Source organism: Nelumbo lutea, chromosome 4 (assembly GCF_056320005.1).
Source record: "Nelumbo lutea isolate HS-2025 chromosome 4, American lotus-T2T, whole genome shotgun sequence".
Classification (NCBI taxonomy): Eukaryota; Viridiplantae; Streptophyta; class Magnoliopsida; order Proteales; family Nelumbonaceae; genus Nelumbo; species Nelumbo lutea.
In genome coordinates, this window is record NC_142687.1 from 34,055,376 (window position 1) to 34,078,513 (window position 23,138).

General features: G+C 38.3%; 2 protein-coding genes across 2 annotated transcripts; one reads left to right on the forward strand and one right to left on the reverse strand.

Moving 5' to 3' along the window:
• Positions 1 to 3,918: 3,918 nt before the first annotated feature.
• LOC148855105 (tubulin beta-5 chain-like) lies at positions 3,919 to 5,961 on the forward strand. Its single transcript, XM_088986657.1, has 3 exons — positions 3,919 to 4,417; positions 4,517 to 4,786; positions 4,966 to 5,961. Exons 1-3 carry the CDS (start codon positions 4,024 to 4,026, stop codon positions 5,649 to 5,651), a joined length of 1,350 nt encoding a protein of 449 aa, XP_088842783.1. The 5' UTR covers positions 3,919 to 4,023; the 3' UTR covers positions 5,652 to 5,961.
• Positions 5,962 to 9,361: 3,400 nt separating this feature from the next.
• LOC148855106 (uncharacterized) lies at positions 9,362 to 17,575 on the reverse strand. The gene is made up of 7 exons (XM_088940824.1): positions 17,383 to 17,575; positions 15,881 to 16,136; positions 13,017 to 13,072; positions 12,045 to 12,123; positions 11,813 to 11,951; positions 11,081 to 11,194; positions 9,362 to 9,640 (listed from the first exon to the last, which is right to left on the reverse strand). The coding sequence occupies exons 2-7, from the start codon at positions 16,048 to 16,050 to the stop codon at positions 9,449 to 9,451; spliced, it is 750 nt and encodes a 249-aa protein (XP_088796950.1). The 5' UTR covers positions 16,051 to 16,136; positions 17,383 to 17,575; the 3' UTR covers positions 9,362 to 9,448.
• Positions 17,576 to 23,138: the final 5,563 nt, after the last annotated feature.

A 23,138-nucleotide genomic window follows, 5' to 3' on the forward strand; every position in this document is an offset into this window, starting at 1 on the left:
TGTTAAAACCCAAAGGGAAAATGATTCTCATTTACAACAGAATCATTTCATTTTAATCATATGAAAGCATTTGAATCAATGTTTTAGTCGTCTAAAATGTCTTTCTGGTTCTAAGAAAACTAGAAATGAGTTGACTTCTTGAAAACATGAAATGACCTTGTTCCAATCTATAGAAAGAGGAAAGAGGGGAGGTGAGGAGACCTCTCACCACAAAGCTCACACACCTCTTCCCCCTCTCATTTCTAACACGTGGTTATTTAATTTTAAATTAAATTATAAAAAATATATGAAGCAAAATTAAAATCATTTTAGGCATTAATTGTCTCTCATAAAATCCATTTTTACTCTAATAACAAGCCTCAAACCTCTTAATTATATCTTAACTATTTGTAATAATCATAAATCTTTCTCTCTCTATATATATAACTGTTTGTAATAATTATATATCTATCTATCTATTTATAAACACATACACGCATTGTCAATATTTGTAACATCTTCCCTACCTCATTAGTTTTCTCTTGTATTCACTCAATCCCTTTTGATTCTCTATAATAAAGTTGGGGGTATAAATTTGATGTATTTGGGCCAGGTTAAGGACCAAACCTTGACCAGCCTTAAATATGAACCTCTAGCCTGGACTTAGTGATGTTAAAACCCAAATAGGAGTACAACTTGGGTCACATTGGGCTGGGTGTGATAAATTTTCAATGGGTCCTTGCACAGTAGAACAAGAGCCCCAGTTACGAGATTGGTTTAGTTCCGAACTCGACAACGAAGCGAAACCCGCTCCTCTTCAGAAAATAGATGCTCAGAACTGAACTCAGAGGCGGAAATAGAAAGCTCCTAGTCATATGTCTCTCTTACGGCTTCGGTGCTGCCGCTTGGGAACAGAAAATCCAAGCTGTTGAGGGATTGTTGCAACTCACCGGTTGCTACCCCTGCGCTTTGAAGCACCCGCAACACCAGGGGAAGGGGTAGAAGAGGCAGAGGAAGAAACAGTTCGACCCATTAACTTGCAGGCCTGTTTTTGGGTTTGTTAGTTTCTAGGCCTTAGGTGGATAGGCTTTGTCTGTGGTTCAAGTCCTAGGTTTTTGTTGTGTGTTCTTATTTGTGATTAGACTTGCTCATGAGCCGGGCCAGGTTGGGTTCGGGCCAGGCTTTGTATATGTATCAACAGAATACATTCAGGCTTGAGTTCGAGCTCAACCCGACCATCGAGCTTAAGTTTTGAGCCCAAGCCCAACCCTCATATAAAGCCCAAAGCCCGGTCCCGAGCCCGAGCCCGAGCCCAGTCAGAAATTTGAAAAAAGTTTTTTTTCTTTTTTTTATTCAGTAAAAAAGTGTTTTATTTATTAAAAACCTTCAAAACTCAAAAATAATAAACATCTCACTATTATTTGAAAAAAGAGAAGAACAAAAAAAATATTATATATATTTTATTAAATAAAATATATTATTATTATTTAATGTATAGTATCAAGTCAGACTCGGGCTCGGGTTGGGCTTTTTTGAGAAAGCCCAAGCCTAAGCCCGACTCGATAAAAGTCGGGCCCGATGCTTTAGGCCTGAGCCCGTGGGCCTAAAATTATGACCATGCCCGACTTAATAACAGGTGGGGCTGGGCCAGCCCGTCGGGCTACCCGACCCATGAACAAGTCTTTTTGTGATGTTGTTTGGCCCTTGAGTGTTGTACTTGGGCTGTAAGTGGTTCCCTATGTGATTTGTTAGTTTTGTTGCGTTTGTTCATCTCTTGTACATTTCTTTCGTTTTTCTTTTAATAATAGATATCTTACCCTATTCAAAAAAAAAAAAAAAACCTTAATCATAAGACTTAATGAGAAGGGATCAAATGATATGGAAATAGTAATTGAAATTACATTTACAATCCTTACAATTAGAGATGGACTAAATACATAAATATAGGTATTTAGTAATCCTAAAAGCTGACATTAAAACTATAATAAAATAATTTTTATATCCTTTTTTAAATAAAGAAATAAAAGATAACAAAACTTTCACTTTATATTCACACTTTTATATAGTATAGATATATAGATATAATGAAATTGAGTTTTTAACTGAAAAACCAAACAAAAAGTTTCGATTCAGTTAGTTTGGTTTTAGCTTTTCCAAGTTTATTAGGTTCAGTTTTTAACCAAATAAACTGAATGATAACCGATATCTCACCACTAGCTATATCTCATGTGTGATCTCTTCTACCATCATGATGCGAAGATTACCTTTAATCTTGTGCTCGTTGTTTATTTAAATAGCTAGTGTTTTGCTTGTTATTTATTTGCTCTTTGTTTATCCATTCAGATTTGAGTTTCATATGTGGTGTTTTTCAAATTTAGAGGATGAACCATTGGATTTCATGCTTTGTATGGCCTGGTTCGGAATTGGTTACGCACGAGATTCTTCAGACTTAATGCGATTTTTGTGATTTACTTCTTTAGTATCTGCACTACCTCTGAATTGGGTCAAATCGCCCAGCAAAAAGAAAAAAGAAAAGGTCAAATCATGGGAAAAAGTTGGAGATAGATAGTATGTGAACAAATGTTCTTCCATGAAATTTGTGACCATTGTTACTAGTTTGACCTAGAAATAGCCTTTTTTTGTGTGTATTTACCTATCGTTTAGCTAGATAGATCATAGATGGACAGAGAGGTTCTGTGTGTGTGTTTTTTATTGTATAGGTTTGGTGTAGTTCAAAATGGATAATTCTTCTTTTCCTGTAATCTTTTTAAGGGTTATCTGTATCCAGTTTCATGGCTGATTAACGCCTGTCTTGTATTTAGGGTTTAACCCCTTGGACGTGCTTAGCAGAAAATCTCATATTTCCAAAGCTTAGTCCGTATAATCCAATGACAAATTGCTTCAGGGCTTGGTCCTAAAACGAGATGTATTGCATCCTTTTCCATACAACAGATAAGTTTTTCAGTAACTATGTGTAGGGATTAGGGTTTGTATTTGGGTCAGGATTGAGCCACAGACGAGTGAGTTAGTAAAAATCGGATGGAGCGACATTTGGGGTGTGATTGTTCCATTTTGCCACGTGGCCATCTTTAAGCCACGTTAGATAATGGGTGACTCACCAGCAATTCAGCAAGGTCCACTCTCATATTCCTTTCTGTTTTCCTCACTAATTTATGGAAGTTCCATTTTATTACAACCGTTGCTTTTGCTAGTGATGTGTAGCCCAAGTGTGAGTGTGAGTGTGAGTGATGGCTCGTCAACAGGGGTTGGGCCTTCTATGCTTCTAGCAGTCCAGTGTTCCTTCTTCTTGCCCATAGGCCCATGTCCAAGACTTCTTGTTGAGCCCAAGAACAAAGCCCACTCCAGAGAGAGAGAGAGAGACTACAACCACATCAGTATTAAATGTCAAATACTTCTAATTCCAGGTGAAGTGAAAGCCCACCAAAGCAGAGAGAATAGTCAAATCCCACCAAAATTGGGCCAGAAGTGGCCCAAGCACTTACTAGAAAAAATATTTCTGAAATATGGTTCGTGGCAGCTAAGTAATTTCCTAAAATAACAAGGGCTTTTAGGATTCCAGTCCAAAAGGCAAGTTGGGTCGACACGGAGGTGAATGAGAGACCGGATCTGCTCCTTACAACCTCACAGTCACAAGTACATCATACTTATGTGTTACCATTAACGGGAGATGTTCCCAATACACGGTGGTATATGCCTGTGAGGCGATCTGTGTGACGAGCAGATTCCAATTTGGTGAGTGAACTAACCCACCCCAATAATTGACATAAGATCTCGCAGTAGGTACCGCTTTTCTCAACTACCAAATCCTCACCGTTCATCTTCCCATGACACAAGGGCAATCTGTAATTTCCTATGCTTGAAAACCAATCTCCACCGTTGGATCTCCTTCGCCCCTCGTATAAATAACTGTCCCTCCACACTCGAGCCCTCGCAGGGAAGTTGCACTGTCGATTACTCGGCAACTTATTCAGTTAATTTTCTTTCCATTTTAGTCCTTACCAGCAAACCACCTCCCCAGCGAAAATGCGTGAAATTCTACACATTCAGGGAGGGCAATGCGGGAATCAGATCGGATCCAAGTTCTGGGAGGTGGTGTGCGACGAGCACGGCATCGACCCCACCGGCCGGTACAACGGCACCTCCGATCTGCAGCTTGAGAGAGTGAACGTTTACTACAATGAAGCCAGCTGTGGACGGTATGTCCCGAGGGCTGTCCTCATGGATCTTGAACCAGGCACCATGGACAGCGTCCGGACCGGTCCCTACGGCAAAATCTTCCGGCCCGATAATTTTATCTTCGGACAGTCCGGCGCCGGCAACAATTGGGCGAAAGGGCATTACACCGAGGGGGCTGAGCTGATCGACTCAGTTCTTGATGTTGTGAGGAAGGAAGCAGAGAACTGTGATTGCTTGCAAGGTATGTATGAATTCTCGTCGCAGAAAGCATTAGAATTCAGTATTAATTCTTACCTGTTCATGTTTATCAATGGGTTCTTACTTCTTAATATGAACGCAGGTTTTCAAGTCTGTCACTCTCTGGGAGGTGGAACTGGGTCTGGAATGGGGACTCTGCTCATATCAAAGATAAGGGAAGAATACCCAGATCGTATGATGCTTACGTTCTCAGTCTTCCCGTCGCCGAAGGTGTCCGACACCGTCGTCGAACCCTACAACGCCACACTCTCTGTGCATCAGCTGGTGGAGAACGCAGATGAATGCATGGTCCTTGACAATGAAGCGCTCTATGATATCTGTTTCAGGACTCTCAAGCTTAGCACGCCAAGCTGTAAGTAGAATATGTAGAACCCATGCTGCAATCTTTTCTGGGTTGCTTACAATTCGATCACTTAATTTCTCAACTGAGTAGTTTTTAACTTCATCGATCTCTATCTGGGTAGCTGTTACGTTCCATGAAACTAAAAATAATTTGTTGATTTGTTATATATATGTGTAATGATGATCCAGTTGGGGACTTGAATCATCTCATCTCGGCGACGATGAGCGGAGTAACATGTTGCTTAAGGTTTCCAGGGCAACTGAACTCAGATCTGAGGAAGCTTGCAGTAAACCTAATACCGTTCCCTCGACTTCACTTCTTCATGGTTGGGTTTGCTCCATTGACGTCCAGGGGGTCACAGCAGTACCGTGCGCTCACTGTTCCTGAATTAACGCAACAAATGTGGGATGCGAAGAACATGATGTGCGCTGCAGACCCACGACATGGCAGGTACCTGACTGCATGCGCCATGTTCAGAGGCAGGATGAGCACAAAGGAAGTGGATGAACAGATGATCAATGTACAGAACAAGAACTCATCCTATTTCGTCGAGTGGATACCCAACAATGTCAAGTCTAGCGTCTGCGACATCCCGCCGAAGGGTCTAACGATGGCATCGACATTCATCGGCAACTCGACGTCGATACAGGAGATGTTCCGGAGAGTCAGCGAGCAGTTCACGGCCATGTTTCGGAGGAAGGCCTTCTTGCACTGGTACACTGGAGAGGGAATGGACGAGATGGAGTTCACTGAGGCTGAAAGCAACATGAATGATCTGGTCTCAGAGTATCAGCAGTATCAGGATGCCACGGCCGAAGATGAAGGCGAATATGAAGAAGAGGAGGAAGAAGAAGGAGGAGGGGTGGCTGAATGAAGGTGCTCGACGAAATTATGGTGATGGTGATAGATGTGATAATATGGGTGAAGGAGTAGTGTTGGGTTTGAATGGGTAAAAACAGAGTGGTTGTAAAGTGCGATTAGCTTAGTTTGATTGGAATGTTGTTGTTAGTTGGTGCGTAGACAAATTAAAGAGCCTTCTAATCAGATAGCTGTGGTGGGGTTTGCTTTAGTTGGCATTTGGTGGATATAGATATAGCCAGCTACCTACCTTACATTTTTCAATTCATTATTCCAGGTTGTTCTGAGTGATTTGTTAATATATATAGAAATCTATTTATCTTAAAGAGCTGTGAGATGATGGATTAATTAATGGTGATTTTTTTTTTTTTTTTTATAATATAGTACATGGTTTGGCTTCTAGTCGGTCATGTTACTGAATTATTGTTTGGTTTATAATTGATTTGATCGGTCGTCCAGTTAGGGGATGCATTTCTTTTTGTTTTTGAATGGAAGAATCGTGTCTTGTGCCGACTAAGAATCTGGGTCTAGGCCAGGGTCAATGAGCCAGTACGTAGCCATGTACTAATTAACCCCATACATAATCTTCACCAAGGCCGCCAGAGAGAGACTTTGAATAATATTTTATCACTCAAATGCATTACAATCTATATGTAGGTTGTGCCTACGACCTTTTTATTGTTTATTTATTTATATAGAATTAGTTCTAGCTAGGTAAAAAAAAAGTTCCAGCTAGGTAATAATAGGTTCTAAAAATGAGGGAGAATTGGAGAAACATTATTAACACCTCAAAACTAACTGGTCTAACCAGTGGGTATGCTGATATATGGGAATTCAGTGTGGGGGTTGGCGTACACTTTGGTTTTCTAATGTTTATGTTTTAATTTTCTTAAATTAGCTGTCAGATGGGATGATTTCTATAATGAACGTATAAGCTTGTTTTCATTTTAATTTTGTTTTGTTTTATATTTGTTATGTTTGGTTTGAAACATAAGGTAGAAAAAAGTAGGAAAAGGAAGGGGTATGAAAAGAAAGGTAGCAAAACTTATAAAAGGTTTGTAAAGATTTTTTTACCTTTTCTTACTTTTTCCTTCAAAGCAAACACAACCTTAGCTTTTTTTAAACGTGTATTTTTTCCAACTTGGGCCACAAATATAATACATGTATATAATATTTCAATTCTGTAATGTCGACAAATTGGGATTACCTCAACTTAAACCCGATCCAACCCTATCGTGGATGGGTTGCACCCTACCTAGTTTACTACGCTTTAGGTAGATGCTGTCCTCTTAATTTTCTTCTTGGCACAAAGGCACATTTGGAGAAGTTAAACGATCCTTGAGAGTTCACAACAGAAAGCGGGATTTCCTACTCACTTTTCCTACCGACTCTTTACCTGCCGGCAATGAGAGTGGGTAGGAAATCTGGATTCCCACAACAGTACTTGTTTCTACATTTAAGCATGAAGTATTTCTAGGGGAAGAGAAGTAAAGATCATAACAGTGGAACAAAAAAAAAAATCAATTGCTAACGCTCCATTTGGTTTGTGGGATAGGGATGAGAAAAAGGAAATATTCAAAAAATATTATATTTTCTCATATTTGTTTTCAAGGAAAGAGGGAGATGGGATGAGAAAAAGGTGGGATGTGAGATCCCAAAATTGTGGATTCGGGATCACACCAAAACACTGTGACCCTGGTGGAAAAACTCGAGACAATTCAAGTTACGATCTCCCTCCTCCCATAAGGCAGCAGTGACATTAGAGCATGACCATGCCAGTGGGATCGTCATCATGAGAGTTAGAAGAGCACGGGTCGAAGGCGGCGGCGATGACGACTGAACAAGTTACGGTAGAGTTAGAAGAGCACGACCATACAAGTTACAGTGGCAATCAAGAATAAATAGAGAGGTTGAAACGAGAAGAAGAAGAAGAGGAGGAAGAAGAAGAAGAAGAGAGTGGGAGAGGTGGGAGATGAAGGGGGTAGTGGTCGCCTAACTCACCTCTGTTTGTCTAGAATGAAGGAGGAAGGTGAACAATGCCATTTTAGAGGTGGGAGATGAAGGGGGTAGCCGTCACTTGACTCACCACTGTTTGTCTCAAACGAAGGAGGAAGGTGAACAGTGCCATTTAAGTCCCCTTTTACACTTTCCCATCCCATCCTAATAAAACCAAACAATGGAAAGTTAAATTTTTACACTTTCCCATTTCAACCAAATTTTCCCACAAACCAAACGGAGCCTAAGAGAAAAACAATTCAATAACTTTGTTTGTTAGCACTAGTCTACTGTTTTTACAGCCTATTTTTACACCCTTACCTTAATCTAACTTGCTACTCTTTATTAGAATTCAATTAAGTCTTATAAAAAGAAGTCTAATTGAAGCCAAATTGGAAAATTCCACTACAATGCTAAATTGGTAAATGCGTATTAAAATGGAGCACTGGAGTCAATTTGGTAGGGCTGTCAACCGTCAACGTGATGGATCTACATAAAATTGGAATCGACTTGATAAGAAATATTAAGGAATTGGAACTGAACCAAACTCGATAGGGTTTGTAATTTTAGATTCAAAACCAAACTGATTGGTTATTGGGACAATCGGGTCTAATCCGATGAACTCGATAAATGGCTCAGGTTGGGTCTGAATCAATTTGGGAATTGGGACTAGGTAGAACCAATTCCAAATCAATAATGATTAGGACAATAGATAATGAATTGAAACTGACCCATTAGTACCAGATCTTGGAACTAGAACCGACCCAATTGGTTTGTGTACATCGGGTCAAAACCATCAATTGACAACTCTAAATTTGGTAAATGCATATTTAGTTATGTTGGTGGCATTATTCCTACTTATGTGTTTTAGAGTGGTCCCATCTTACCCAGAACTTGTTAAATTCCTTCTATGGTTCATCAATTTAATTCAATACTCTAACTAATTGAATAAGGTATAGTGTGGATTGGGTATAGGTTGAAGTGTCGAACCAAACCCATACGACACCCCGTCCATTTACATCCTTAATCCGAGATGGAGTTCAAAACTGAATCTAGTGCCAATTTGGGAGGGCTTCCATGCAGTGGTTTCTGACTTTGTGAGGTTGGCCCACCAGAACAGTCTAGAAGTCCTGTTTGATGAAAACACTGGAGAGCCAAGAATGACTATCTGAAAGCCAAAAACATGGCTTTTCGCCCTTTTTAGTGACTTCTCCAAAGCGTCTATGTGAAGGCTGCTCAACCAACGCTTAAGCCCTCCCAAATGGGTACCTTGTGGATTGTGGTCTTCTCTGTCTTAAGCGCAAAGGTTAGATTTAATAATGGCATTATGTCTTGGGAATCTTTGTTTCGTTCCTTGGGGCTCTGCCACGGTTAATATCAACGGCTCACAGGAGCCCCAGAAAGTCGGACTCGGGGAAATGATCTTAAAAAGAGATCATGCTTTTCTTATTGATCATTGCTCAATCAAGATCCATGGCTACCCAATTGGCATTGGTTTACAGGAAATATTCATTTCTGCTGATATATACAAGAACACTGACAATAATCTCAACGGAGTTGCTCAAAAAGCCCTCCTTTCTCAAGCTCATGAATTTTGTAAAGTCCAACAGAGATGTTTACTCTAACCCAGGTTATCCCAACAACCATCTCATAGTGGTGAAAGAATTGCAGGATGCATTGATCTTTTAGGTGTATGAATCTTGATTTTGTTTAAAATGGGTTGCTCCAGGAGAAAGAATAGGATATGGAATTGATTTGAGATAGTGATGGCTCATACAGGGTTAGATTATAATGCATTTTTGGAGGTTACATCAAACATCATTCAAGAAGTTTATTACATGTCCCAACACCAACTGCTGCAGCTAGATGCCATGCAGCATGAAGGTATGGAGTTCTGGGGAAGATATCATCAGCAATAAAAAGAGCACCTCCCAAAAGAGATGACATCTTATGCACATTGTGGGCCATTCTCAGGTCAGGTTCATCTAGTACTCTTCTTGCAAATGCTACCTGGAAGGAAACAACAAAAGGAAGAAATCCAGTTAAATATGGTGGAAGCCCTCTAGATGAAGATGTAACTGCACAGCAGTATTTTCCTATATTAATTTAGCAGGATTGTCAAGCAAATGAACAAAATTATCTGTCAGCAAGAGGGAGATTGAAACCAATGGATTCAGGTTATTGCCAACATTCACAGCGTGACTGATATTAATCCACCTACTATTTGCTTGGTCCTGTTTTGAAACTGATGATTACCTAAAACAGAATGTAGATGCCAGATATGCATATGGGACAAAACTCATAGCAGTCAGAAAACATGGAGCGAGCAAGAGAATGTCTAAGGAAAAGAAAATGCTTAGCACCTATTGAGCCACCATAGGAAGGGAACAGGTTTTAGGAAAGTTTTGAAAGTTCCAAGTAAAAGGTGCAATCAAGTTGGCTAGAGATAATGGAATGTTGTAAGAAAGCAAAACAAAACCAACTCACTCATCTGCTAAAGAAGAATCATCAGAAAATTAAAGCTGAAAATTTTATTGAAAAATTCCTGTAAATTCAAAACAAGAAGCCAATGGAAATCTTGCTAAAAGAAAAGATGGAACAACCAGAATAACTAGAAATCTGGGGAAGGAACAAACAACATCTCATTGCAGAGAAAGAGATCTCAAGGTTCATAGACCAGCAATCATTAAATGGCCTATTCCCATTTCCTGGTTCCCTTTGTAACCAAGAATTTTAGTAATTATCCATGTGATGAAATTCCATTTTACCTTACGAATCCAAAGAAACAAAATGAATTTGTACCTAGTTAAAAAAGGATGTTGACAGATGAATAGGGAGAAAATATGAATTCAGAGGAAATGTGCTTTAGGTCCAAACACACCTAAGAATCACAATATTCTGTATATATAACCACTGCAATTGAAGGGACTGTCTAGAAGTACACTACAAGATAAGACAGAATAACAACCACCATAAAAAGGATTACTGGACTGCAGCAAGAACTAATGCAAAAGAAAAACTATCCTGAAGTTTAACCATAAGACCAGTTCAACCCTGTGGGAGCAGTGATTATGACAAAAAAAAGCACCATAGGGAACAAGATAAATTATTAAGTGTATGCTGATTGCCAGCACTTACTACCACTACAGAACTTGGGTAATTCAAAAGATCAGTAAAATGGATATTATATACAACAATTATTGGATGGAGCTCAGAGCAACAAGTGATATTTCAAGTTTCAATACTTCTGTTAATTATAAAAAAAAAAAAAAAAAGAAATCAAGTTTCAATAAGAGAATCTCTAGAGGTATGAGATCATCACCATTATCTGCAGATAGGTTTGTAAAATTACAATGCAATTTATAAAAATTATAACAAAATGAATATAACAAATCGATATCTAATTTAACAAAACACCAATAAATCCCAGGATAAGAAACAGAAGATTACCTCCATCAGACCAGTGTGTACAGCTGAAACTATTAAGGGCTGGATAGGTAGAAAAACAGCAGATGCTGCTGTGAGAAATTTTGGGTTCTCATTCCTGAGTGCCCTTGAAAGACACTGCAATAAGATTCAGTTAGGTCCAGTAAAAGACCTTTGAAAGTGAGCAGTAAATTCTTTAAAGTAAATTGATTTCATGAACTGCCATGCATTTAGCAATGAATGATGCATCAAGTTGAACTGGTTGACACCAAGAATGTGGAATGATATTGTTAAATTGTTGGATTTTAATTTTAATTGTTCGTTTGTTATTTCTGATTGGCAAAGATTTAATGAATGGTATAGGAACAGCTTCAGCAACTGCAAAAGACATCCATGCCTTCCCAGCGATAACATTTTCATAAGCATTCTTAAAATCAAATTATGAAAAAAGAAATGCATAACAGACAATGAGTAAAATAATCCCTTGATGCATAAGTTTCACGTAAAAGGCAATGTAAAATGCAATTAAATTCCATAGGGTGTTTGAAACTGCACATTTACCTGCCCTAAATATCAATGAATAAGGAATCTATTTATATAAAATTTATTTTGGGAATTTATTGAAGTTCCATAGAGCATTGTTACTTTTTGATAAAAATTGATCTATGTGCTAAGTATTAGCTGACACCATATAGTTGGGACAAGGCTTAGATGATGATAACAAAGTGCAAGATTTATGAGTTAACTCTAACTTACAACTGTTGCTGCTGCGATCATTGTATAATCTGCCCATCTTAAGTACTTCCTCATCTCTCCTCTTGAGGAGTGGTATAAACTTGATGCAACTCCAACTCCAATTAATGAATTAGCATACAGTGTGCAATTCAAATTTTTCCTGCATCATCACTAAAACAAGTTATTGGAAAGAATAAATGAACATAAGTATATTGATGTCAGATATAAGGTTAATCAAATCTTGCTTTGTCACCTTGGGGCCTGGATTCCAAGGGCAATAAAAGGAAGTGATGTAAGCACATTAGCAATTGTTTCTATGACACTCCAATCACCTAACACAAAAAAGATGGAAAGTAAGCACGAAGAAACAGTTCCAACAGAAGATACAGGAAATATGCATACCAGGCAACAGTATTCAGCCAAACAGTGCATTGTCCACCATACTTAATAGTATAGTATATCAAGGTATCAATGGCAATGGTGCCACTAAGGCAACAGATCCTCCTATTGCCATGGTACCCATGGCACCAATTTGATGCTGACCACATTGAAGCAGGGTGCTACTCATATATACATAGATAGTAATGGTAATATATACATAAATATGATTTTTCAAAAAAAAAAAAAATATATATATATATATATACATAAATATGCATAATGCAAATGTTAACAGATCACTAAACATGAATAGGAGGGTTGTCCGAAGTAGAAAATTCAAATAGCCACAGGTGTATTAGATAGATAGGGACAAAACCCCTGTTTCAGAAACAGAGATAAATAGCCTCAGGTAAAGGCTTTCAGCACGCCCCCTCAGAAAGTAAGACAGAGATACAAGAAGAAAAAGATGATATACAGGAAGAGCCCCATTTTCCACATAGCAAAGAAATGGATGATAGGATGACCATAACAGAGAAACAACCAATGGCATACCCATAACACAATGATAAGTTGTTATGTGTAAAGATGATACAAATGGTTTAGCTATATGAAGTTTACTTAATTCTGTGTTAGACAATATAAATAGGTTGGTATGTAAGGACTATCTGTGTAGAGAATCTAGAGATGATATTGACTTGCATACATACATTACAAACAATTTTTTGGAGCTTCAATATGAAACTTACAATGGCCACCATTTTCAATGGGCATGGAACTGACCATGCAACAATAATGAGCACCATTAAGAACATTGTAGTATATATTATAAAATATATTGTCTTACCTTGAAGATTACAACGAATGGGCCTTAAGCATGGTGGTCTTTGCTGCCATAGTCGTCTGAGAAAATATGCAAAGCATAATTACTGGCTTACTTTTCATTATACAACAACAAAATTAACAACTCTACAATCTACATGCAACATAACATGGGAAATTGAAACATTCAATTTCGAAGATTTCGCTGTGTCAGACTTGTTATAGTCAAGTTTATAATACAGTGGCACTTTCAATGTGACAGAATTTAGGTAATTTTGTATCTTATTATCTAACTACTTTTGTTGTATTAAATATATAATATTCTGTTGAGACACAAATAAAGGGAATACAAGTGTACAAGAAAAGGCCACGTCAGCCTTTAAAGAATGTAACTAACAGCCAACCACTAGAACAAACTAACTAACAAGCTGGAGAAGTGGAGAGACGGGTATAACAGAATTGTAGCAGCAGTATATAAATAAGGAAAAGAAGCTAGGAGGGGATTATCGATTTGGGAATACAATCTCTCTCTCTCTCTCTCTCTCTCTCTCATTCAGGAGGCAGGCTCCCTCGAAAGAGACCCTGAGCTAGGCAATCCCTAACAAGTTGGTATCAGAGCCAAGATGCCAAACACAAGGTCATCTGCAATGGAGAACAGAGTCGACAACATGGAAGGAGAAATGCAAAGAATATTGGTTGACGTCAAAGAAATCAAAGAAAGCTTCGCATCCTTGCTTGAACGACTGACACAGGCACCACCTGCGCCGAATCAGAAAGAGCGCAGTGACACCAGTCATCGAAGCGGATCAAGAACAGCAAGAATCGAGTTTCCCATCTTCGCAGGGGGAGATCCCACATCCTGGCTTTTGCGAACAGAAAGATACTTTGATTAGCACGACACACAGAGACCTAATCGTGTCCCATTAGCTTCTGCACACCTGGAAGGAGAGGCGATCGTCTGGTACCAGTGGTACCGGCGACGGCACCCAAGAGCCACATGGGCAGACTTCACCGATGCCTTAACCATGCGATTTGGAGTCTCGGCCTTTGAGAACTATGATGAAAGCCTCGCTAAGCTACGATAGGCTGGCTCCGTCCAAGATTATCAGATGGCGTTCGAAAGATAAGCTGTGTGCGTGCAAGGCTGGCCAGAAAACGTGCTTGTTGGCAGTTTTGTTGGTGGACTCAGGGAAGAATTGTGGCTGGAGGTAAAATCCATGCAGCCCACCACCGTTCTTGAAGCAGCAACATTAGCTAGACTATATGAAGACAAACTGAATCGGGCAAGAAGGATTAATCAACCTCTGGGAGCTGCGATCATACCAGGTATACCGAACCCAGAACCAGGTTCAGGCCCCGACTCAGCCAAGAGGTTAACATGGGCTGAGATGCAAGCCCGATGGGAAAAGGGCCTTTGTTATGCATGTGGAGACAAATTCGGGTCGGGCCATCGCTGTAAGATCCCTCAAGTTTTCTTCCTTCAACCTGAAACCGAATACGTCGAGCAATCAACAGACATTAAAGAGCCAATGGACAACCAAGAATGGGGGCAATGGACAAAGGAATACCCGGAAGTACCCCTGCAAGCCTTGACTGGTCTTGCTTCTTCTCAAACTATGAGAGTAACCGGACTGGTACAAGGGCGCCATGTGTCAGTTCTGATAGATAGTGGCAGCACTCTCAATTTCATTACCCAAACATTGGTCAGACAACTAGGGATTCCAGTCCAACCATGTACAACCTTCCGGGTGCACGTAGCTAATGGGAGCAACTTGGTTTGCGACAATACGTGCACAGAATTAAAGATGAAGATACAAGGACATGAGTTCGAGGTAGATCTGCACCCCCTGGAAATCAGTGGAGCAGATGTAGTTCTCGGAGTCTAATGGTTAAGGCAACTAGGGCCTGTGATATGTGATTGGGCATGTCTCACCATGGATTTTCAAGTGGGCAGCTCACAGGTGCATATTCAAGGGCAACTGTTCAAGGGTCCAGGACCTATTAGTCTCGCCTCCCTAAGGAAACAGGCAACAGACCCAGCCCACATCGTTTTAATGTAGATAGACTCCCACGGGAACGGCCCCATTCTAGCCCAAGGAAGCAGATCCGAAGAAGGCCGCACACAACTACAGAAGCTACTTCAGAAGTTCTTAGTGATCTTCCAAGAACCTAAGGAACAGATTTCAGGTGGATACACAAAGGGAATCACATCGAACCAGAGGCATTGATGGTATGGTCAGGTCTCCCAATTGAGGATGCAACTTGGGAACCTTTCTTGGATTTACATAATAGATTTCCACATCTTGACCTTGAGGGAAAGGTCGCTTTCAAGGGAGGAGGGACTGTTGAGACACAAATAAAGGGAATACAAGTGTACAAGAAAAGGCCACACCAGCCTTTAAAGAATGTAACTAACAGCCAACCACTAGAACAAACTAACTAACAAACTGGACAAGTGGAGAGGCGGGTATAACAGAATTGTAACAGCAGTATATAAATAAGGAAAGGAAGCTAGGAGGGGATTATCGATTTGGGAATACAATCTCTCTCTCTCTCTCTATCTCTCTATCTCTCTCTCTCTCTCTCTCACATTCAGGAGGCAGGCTCCCTCGAAAGAGTCCCTGAGTTAGGCAGTCCCTAACATATTCATGTATATGCAAATATCTATTTACATACTACACTTAGATTAATTATGCTTAATATATCTCCTACCATGCACAATGAACTGTACAAGTTTTCCAAGCTTTTGATTTTTCTGAGGTCATTGTGTCCTGAACCTTTTATTAGTGTCTGTCATTAAGATGTGTCTAGGATAAATATAGTTCTTATGTATTCTTCCATGCACAGTCATATGCATTGTAGTTTACACAATCAAATTGTAGAACTCACTGCATTAATAGTCTCTGGTTAGAACCAAAAGCTGAACCTTCAGACGTAGGTTGGTGCAAGTCCCTGTCTTTAGGGATCTCTTTCACTATAAATGGAGAATGGGGCAATCGCTGCACTCCATGGACCTCTTCTAGGACTTTGCAGGAGTTCATCATGCTCTGAGGACTCATGAGTTACTTATGATTTTATGCAATGGATTAACTGCAACCAGGAACTTGCAAGTATTGATGGAAAGAAGCACGCCAGCAGCTACAACCTGTTAACAATACAAAATAACAGGAAAATTATCTTATGGTCTGGAAATACATCACCTGATTTTCTGCCAATAAATGAGAAAGCATGTAACATGTTAAACACCAAGAGAAATTCGTAGATCTAGCAGCAATGCAACACATTGATAGCAGGCTCTCCAGTATGCTATATCCTATGAACTATTTGCCATCATCATCCAAGCCTAATGGCACCAATTTATGTTTGGATAGACACACCTTATTCAGCTATCCTGCTTCAGAAAGAGCTGTACCTTCTGTTAAGAAAGTTTTTAAAATGTTTTCTCACTACCTCAACTCAGAAACCACTCCTCATAGGTATTACCAATGGTCTCCATCCTACACAACTATCGATCTTGGTTGGGTCTCATTCTTTCTCATCCACCGGGAGTTTGGAAGCACCCATAAGTTACCCTATCTGGACTGTTAACCACCATTTATCAATATTTTTTATCTTCATTCATAACCTTCAAAAGACATCTAAAACTTTCCTAATTATAACCTAAGGTTGTATTTGGGGGTCAAAAGGGAACTGTAGTTCCTGACTCTGCAACAGTCCTTGTTCCTTCTTTTAGGCCAAAATGCAGAAAAAGCAGAATTTAGAAAAGGGCTTAATTTCTTTTGCAGAGTAAATCCTCTTTGTTAAGTAAGTTTTAGTTAAGATTTACGATTTAAAATCAAACTTTTTTTTCCCACTAAGCTAATTCAATTCTTCTCAGGAAGTCACTTAATTCTAGAACTCTGCAAATGGTTCAACCAAAACAAATACATTTCTAATTGCAGCCCGAATTACTTCCTTTGACCTCCCACCAGTGATTGGAACCCACTTTATCAAATCATTATTGAGCTATATTTGTTCAAACGCATCAGGCAGAGGTTACCTCTAGACAACAAAGTGAGCCTAAACTTGGGATATATTCCTATCAAGACCATCATTTTTGTTTTAATTTGTTTAAGCATTTATGAATTTAATCTTTAAGGAAACTTCAGCGAATACCTTTCCTTGTCATAAGCTCAAGAATTACCAAACAATACATATCTGCTCTTTGGTGTTCAGTTGCAAGCAAGCAATATTAATATCGAAGTCAACGAAAAACAAAATAAAAATTGGTTTTTCTCTGAGCAAACTGAAATTAACTCTAATTCTGCACATACAAGAAAGAAATGAACAAAATAAAAACTTCTGTATGATAGATGAGAGAGAGAGAGGGAGGGAGAGGGGAGAGAAAGAACCTGCTGGCGCGCGCTAAGAGCAAGAGGAGTCGATGTTCTGTTGCTTCTTGCCTCTGCTCACAGTTTGGAAATCTGAAGGCGAAGCCGGGGTCAGTTGGTTGAATCAAGACTGGGGGGGGGGAATTGGGGATTCTAAAATCCTTGCGGGTTCCCCTCTCCTCAACGAATCTTCCAGGTGTCTACGCATATTCACACATATATCTCAGGACCATCATCCTAAATCCTAACTTGATGATGGAATGATTTATTGACATCAGATTGGAATATAATTTGTACCTGTCCCCCACATTGTATTGTCCATTTGTCCTCGTGGATCCATATGAGAGATATACATTTGCGCGGACCGTGCCATGCCGGCCTGTGGGCGGTCTCGGACCGTGCCTTCCTCCCTTGATATATTTTGGAGGGTCGGGCTGACATGGCCTACTGTTTGAGTTCATACGGGCCTGTATCGTCCCATGCTACGAGATGGATTGATTCATGGGCTGAGCCTTAGATTAGGTCGGGTAATAGATCATATCAAAATTATTTATTTAAAAAATTTTGATGTATATAATATATAATAATTAAATAAAATAGTGTAACAAAATTAAAGAAATTTATTTATTTTAATAATATTTTATATATATAAGCTGTACCGAACCGGCCACGAGTGATATAATCCACAAACCTAAAACTCCAAACCCGATACAATCCATAAACTATTATGCCGGGCCAATTCAAAATCATGCCAGATTGTGCAAGCGATACGACTGGATTTATACCTTATATGAAACCAATGGAAATTATGGAAGCGCTAGACTCAAATAGCGCCCTCACCATCAATGGAAGTTCTCTCTCATCTCTTATCGCCAATTCGCCACACTGAGTAAGTGCTTCGTTGTAAAGTAGTTGACTTGTTAGTGCCCAAGTGGGCCGGGCTGGCACGGTCCAACGTTCTTTATCTCTTATCACCATTAATTAGTGTTTCGTAATTCGTTGTGAAATAGCCGACGACGACATGTTATTGCCTGGGCCGAGCCGCCTACGGACGACATGGCCCAGCATGACTCGGGGCCATGCCAGGCCTGGCCCGGTCACTGTAGCAAGTAGATCGTCCAAACCCCTGTATCATGCTGAATATATATATATATATAAATTTTTATTCTTAATTTTATTATACTACTATTTCAATTTTATTGTAATATTTCATATGAAATAAAAATTTAAGAGTTTTTTTTCATTATTGTTTATCTTGTTAATTTATTTTTATTTTTTTTCATTATTTTTTCCAAACTTTCTAAAAAAATAATCACGGTGCCCACGGCCTGACCTGACATGGGCCCATGTCAGCTTGTGCTTCGGGCCATGCGGGGCTTCCCTTTTAAGGGGTTCCGGGCCAAGCAGGCACAACCTGCCCAGTACCATTTGCTGGCACAGCATAGCCCACTATAGTCCGAGTGGCTCACATAAATTGGCTGTACTAGCCTGACACAACCCACATTACACCTGTACTTCTAAGTATCTAAATCAATTTTTTTTTTTTAATTTTCAAGTATCCAAATCACTTAAAAAAACTTGGCCCGGCCCACAAATTTTCATACTCGTTAGTTCTTCCTGGGTTTTGTGTTCAAGACCGGCTCCAATAGATTCGTATGTGTATATCAATATTATTGAAGAACATATATGATATAAAATAGGGAAAATCTATGGTACAAGAAAGATATGGTATAAAAAGAGTTTTGATCAATCAAAACCCACCCATGAATTTTGATAAAGAACACCTGATTGACTACTACGTTCGTGATTCCAATTGATTGGTGAGATGTTTTTCGGATATCATATCTTATAACATATATAGAGACATAGGCCCAGAGCCCGGCCCAGCCTGGCCCATCATCAGCCTTGTAGTGTTGTCCGATTAAAGCAATACAGATTTAATCATTCAATTTATTTATAATCGAATTTAATATTTACCCATCTCAATCCCACCAATATGATGGAAATGCCAACTGGTATGATTGGTAAGGTATCTGGCTGGTTATAGCCTGAGACTTCACAGGGTTGAGGGGATCATGGGTCTGGAGATGGGCTACCCCAGTTGTGTAGTCTCATGAAAGCCCAAAAATAAATCCAACCCATATGTTCATACTTATGTTTTTTCCTACATTAAATTAAAGAATTAATATGTATTTATTAGTAAAGTTGATTTAAATGTTTTATGCGGTCTTTTGTCTTTTTTTTTTCTTGAATCCATAAAAAGCCCATTCCTAAATGTTTTTACAATTATTAATAGGTCATAGGTTCAAGTCTCAAAGAAGTTATTTTCAACTCCTTTTATTCTTTATATAAGGTATTGTAGTCATTTTTAGTATGTTCTATCGTTAATGGTGTTTGATATGTAATTTGGATTTAAATCAAAACTTTTGGTTTATTTTATATGTATATGTGTGTTTTCATTTTTTTCTTAATTTTTATTCTTTTATATTTTTTTTTGTGTTTTCATTTTTAATTATTACTATTATTTAGTTATGACATCAAGGATTGATACATTTGACTCAAAAAGTTGAATTGTTAATTCACCATCAGAAAGAAAAAACAAACAAATTTTTGGGTTAGTCCTGAACTTGTATTTTGTTGCTATCATTAATAAAAAACTTATTATTTTTTGTCAAATTTGTTCTATTTAATATAAAATATTAGAAATATACAATAACATTTTCTACATAATTTATGAATTTTTGGCTCTTATAACCCTTAAATTTTGTGGAAAGGTCAAATTTTGCCTTAAAAAACCATTTTTGAGCCTAAGCTTTGGTGAAAAAGCCATTGGTAGGCAAAAACATATGATGTTTGAAACAACGTCGACAAATCCATTTAGTATGCCGTACGCCACTTTAGACCCTAAAGTTTGAAAATAGATCACTTTAAATCCTAATATATCTATTAGTTAACAAATAAATTTTATTAACCTTAAAATAAATTACTTCAAGATTTTATCAAATTAGTCATTAAAATGACAATAATTAATTTAATAGTAAATAGTTAACAACAATGAGGAGTAAATTATTAGTTAAACACTAACTTAATTAGCGTAACTAATAGTAAATTAACCATAACTTAACTTAATTGACATAGTTAACTTAGTAAATCAATTTTCTAATTAATCTAATTTACCTAATTTCTTTAATGCCTACCTACCTACCTACCCAATGTTTTAAAAACCGACCCGGAGGCCGAACCATTTTGCCTCCAGGTCATGGGTCATCGATTCAATCGACCGTGTCAAACGGTTTAGACCATACCACGTCATCATATATATATATATATATATATATATATATATATATATATATGTATTAAATATATATATACATATGTATATATGTATAAATATGTTTTAGATATGTTATATGTATTTTTATATTTAATTTATATTTTTTAACTCAGTTTTTAATTTTTTAATTTATAAAAAATATTAAAAATTACAATTTGAGGCCAAAAGGGTTTTTTGTTTTTGCGCAAATAGCAGGACAAGGCACCTATGATTCCTTGGGATGCATAGATCTCGAAAATTTGCCCAAGATTAAAAAAATCACTCCAATTGGACACCGGAGTACAAAATTATGGCCTCTGAAAGTTTACATACATTGAGTGTGCAACCCGTGACCCGATGACCAGGTCGAACGGGCCAACGGTTGAACCGACCGAGTCGAATGATTCTTGACCAAGTCAACAATTTTTGACTGTTTGATGGGTCTTGATTGAATTGGACTTGAAATCTTGACCGAGTGACAATTCGAACAGTTTGACTGACCAGGTCAACGATAGGTTGAAAACACCATACCTACCTACCTACCTACATACATAACCATGGGGTGGGAAGTAATCTCCCGTGCCTGCAAATGGGGATGAAAATTTCTATCTACATCCTTGTAGGGAGAAAATCATCCCCATCTCCATCCCATTTGGGGTGGGTCTAACCCATGTTAAGTAGACTGGATTGTATGTAAACTAGGGTTATTGATGGCTCAATTGCACCGACGTAACTAGATTGAAGTGACCCAGGGTGTGGTTCCGTATAATGATACAATTATACTTGGATCAGTTCTAGGTTTTGGTTATCAATGTTTAGAGATGTGGGCCGAATAACAAAACAATTATCTGGTCCACTAGCCGGTTCATTCAGGCACTAAAAAACTGATGATAACAAAAATTGGTCAACCAACCATTCCAATTAAAGAACTACTGAACCGGTCTCAATTTCCTAAAATCAGTAAGTTTTTATTCATACAAATTTCAATGTATATAAAAACTTCCAAGGGACTGTGACCTTTGTGCTTGATCGTCAATTTTTTTTTTTTTTAATTTTGGGTAATGCATTGGAAGGGACCTTACCCGATTACTTTTGTAAAAAATATTGGGAAAATTATAGTCAGAACCGGTTGTATATTTAAATTTATGTTATAGGTTGGTTCAAAAATCAACAAAACTCTGATAATCGGTTGTACATTTCAAATTATAAAAGCCCTCAACATGTCATCAGAGGCTTACGTGGCTATTGCTAACATAGGGCTCTTAATCCATATTGGACACAACAAAAATTTTATATCAAAATCAAATCATATATCTCTTGATCCTTCTGTCTCTTGATCTCCCACTCCTTCTATTTCTCGATTTTCCACTCCCTTTGTCTCTCTTGCTCCCTCTACCTTTCGATCTCCTACTCTATTTGCCTCTCCCACTCCCTCTACCTCTCAATCTCCCTTCCACTCTCTCACTCTCACAATCATCTCTCGATCTTCTGTTCCCTCTATTTCTCCCACTCTCTCAACTTTGGTCTACATCCAAATCAAAATCTCTCTCTCCCTAGATCTCTTATTTTTCCTCAATCTCTATCGTTGTCCCTTAGTCTTTCTCCCGCTCCGTCCCTCATTTTTTTATTTTTCATAGAATCTTATATGGTATTAATCGAACTGTAGAAGTTATAAGTTAGTCAATGAACCAACAACTTGTACAATCAAGTTATAAATTTCTATCAAGATATAAGTTAGCCAAGAATTTCTTATGAATTTTTATCAAATTGGAATGAAGCAGTTAAAAACATACCAAGTTAGTTTTATTTTCTTTAACACGACCTAATTAATAATGTATGTGTGTAAGAAAAAAAAAGAATGAGAGAGGGAGCGTGAAAGAAACTGAGAGAGACCGATATAGATATTGAGAGAGGAAAGATTGACCAGAAGAGAGATTGAGGGAGAATAATTGATTGATAGAGATAGAGAGAGAGAGAGAGATTGACGAAAAGAATGTAAAACCCTTTTCTCAAATCACACAGTCGTTGAATAGGGAGAGACAACTGTGAGAGTTAGAGAGTGGGAGGGAGATCGTAAGATAGAGGGAGTGGGAGAGAAAATGAAAACACTTTTTTTTTTTTAATTTTCAAATAATTCATTATGTATCCAATATAGATTAAGAGTCCCATATTGACAATAGCCACATAAGCCTTCAATGATGACATGGTAAGGGATTTTATAATTTGAAATATACAACTGACTGTCGGAGCTTTATTGATTTTTGAACCAACCTGAAATGTCATTTTAAATGTTGAGCCGCTTCTAACTATTATTTTCCCAAAATTCCTTAGTGGTGTATGTATATATATGCATATGATGATGTGTCACATGTTGATCGTTTTGATCTGCGTGGTTGACCGATGACCCAGGAAAGGAAAAACAGTTCAGCTTAGGTCCGTTCTCTGAACATTGTTGGTTATT

What these genes read in the sequence shown, in the direction of transcription:
- LOC148855106 (XM_088940824.1), bottom strand. Translation starts at nt 16,050, where the DNA reads ATGAGTCCTCAGAGCATGATGAACTCCTGCAAAGTCCTAGAAGAGGTC. An exon ending in CTTGGAATCCAGGCCCCAAG is followed by an intron (nt 11,952 to 12,044) that starts GTGACAAAGCAA and finishes GTGATGATGCAG; the next exon opens with GAAAAATTTGAATTGCACAC. An exon ending in TACACACTGGTCTGATGGAG is followed by an intron (nt 9,641 to 11,080) that starts GTAATCTTCTGT and finishes GTTTCCTTCCAG; the next exon opens with GTAGCATTTGCAAGAAGAGT.
- LOC148855105 (XM_088986657.1), top strand. Translation starts at nt 4,024, where the DNA reads ATGCGTGAAATTCTACACATTCAGGGAGGGCAATGCGGGAATCAGATC. An exon ending in GAACTGTGATTGCTTGCAAG is followed by an intron (nt 4,418 to 4,516) that starts GTATGTATGAAT and finishes ATATGAACGCAG; the next exon opens with GTTTTCAAGTCTGTCACTCT. An exon ending in CAAGCTTAGCACGCCAAGCT is followed by an intron (nt 4,787 to 4,965) that starts GTAAGTAGAATA and finishes ATGATGATCCAG; the next exon opens with TTGGGGACTTGAATCATCTC.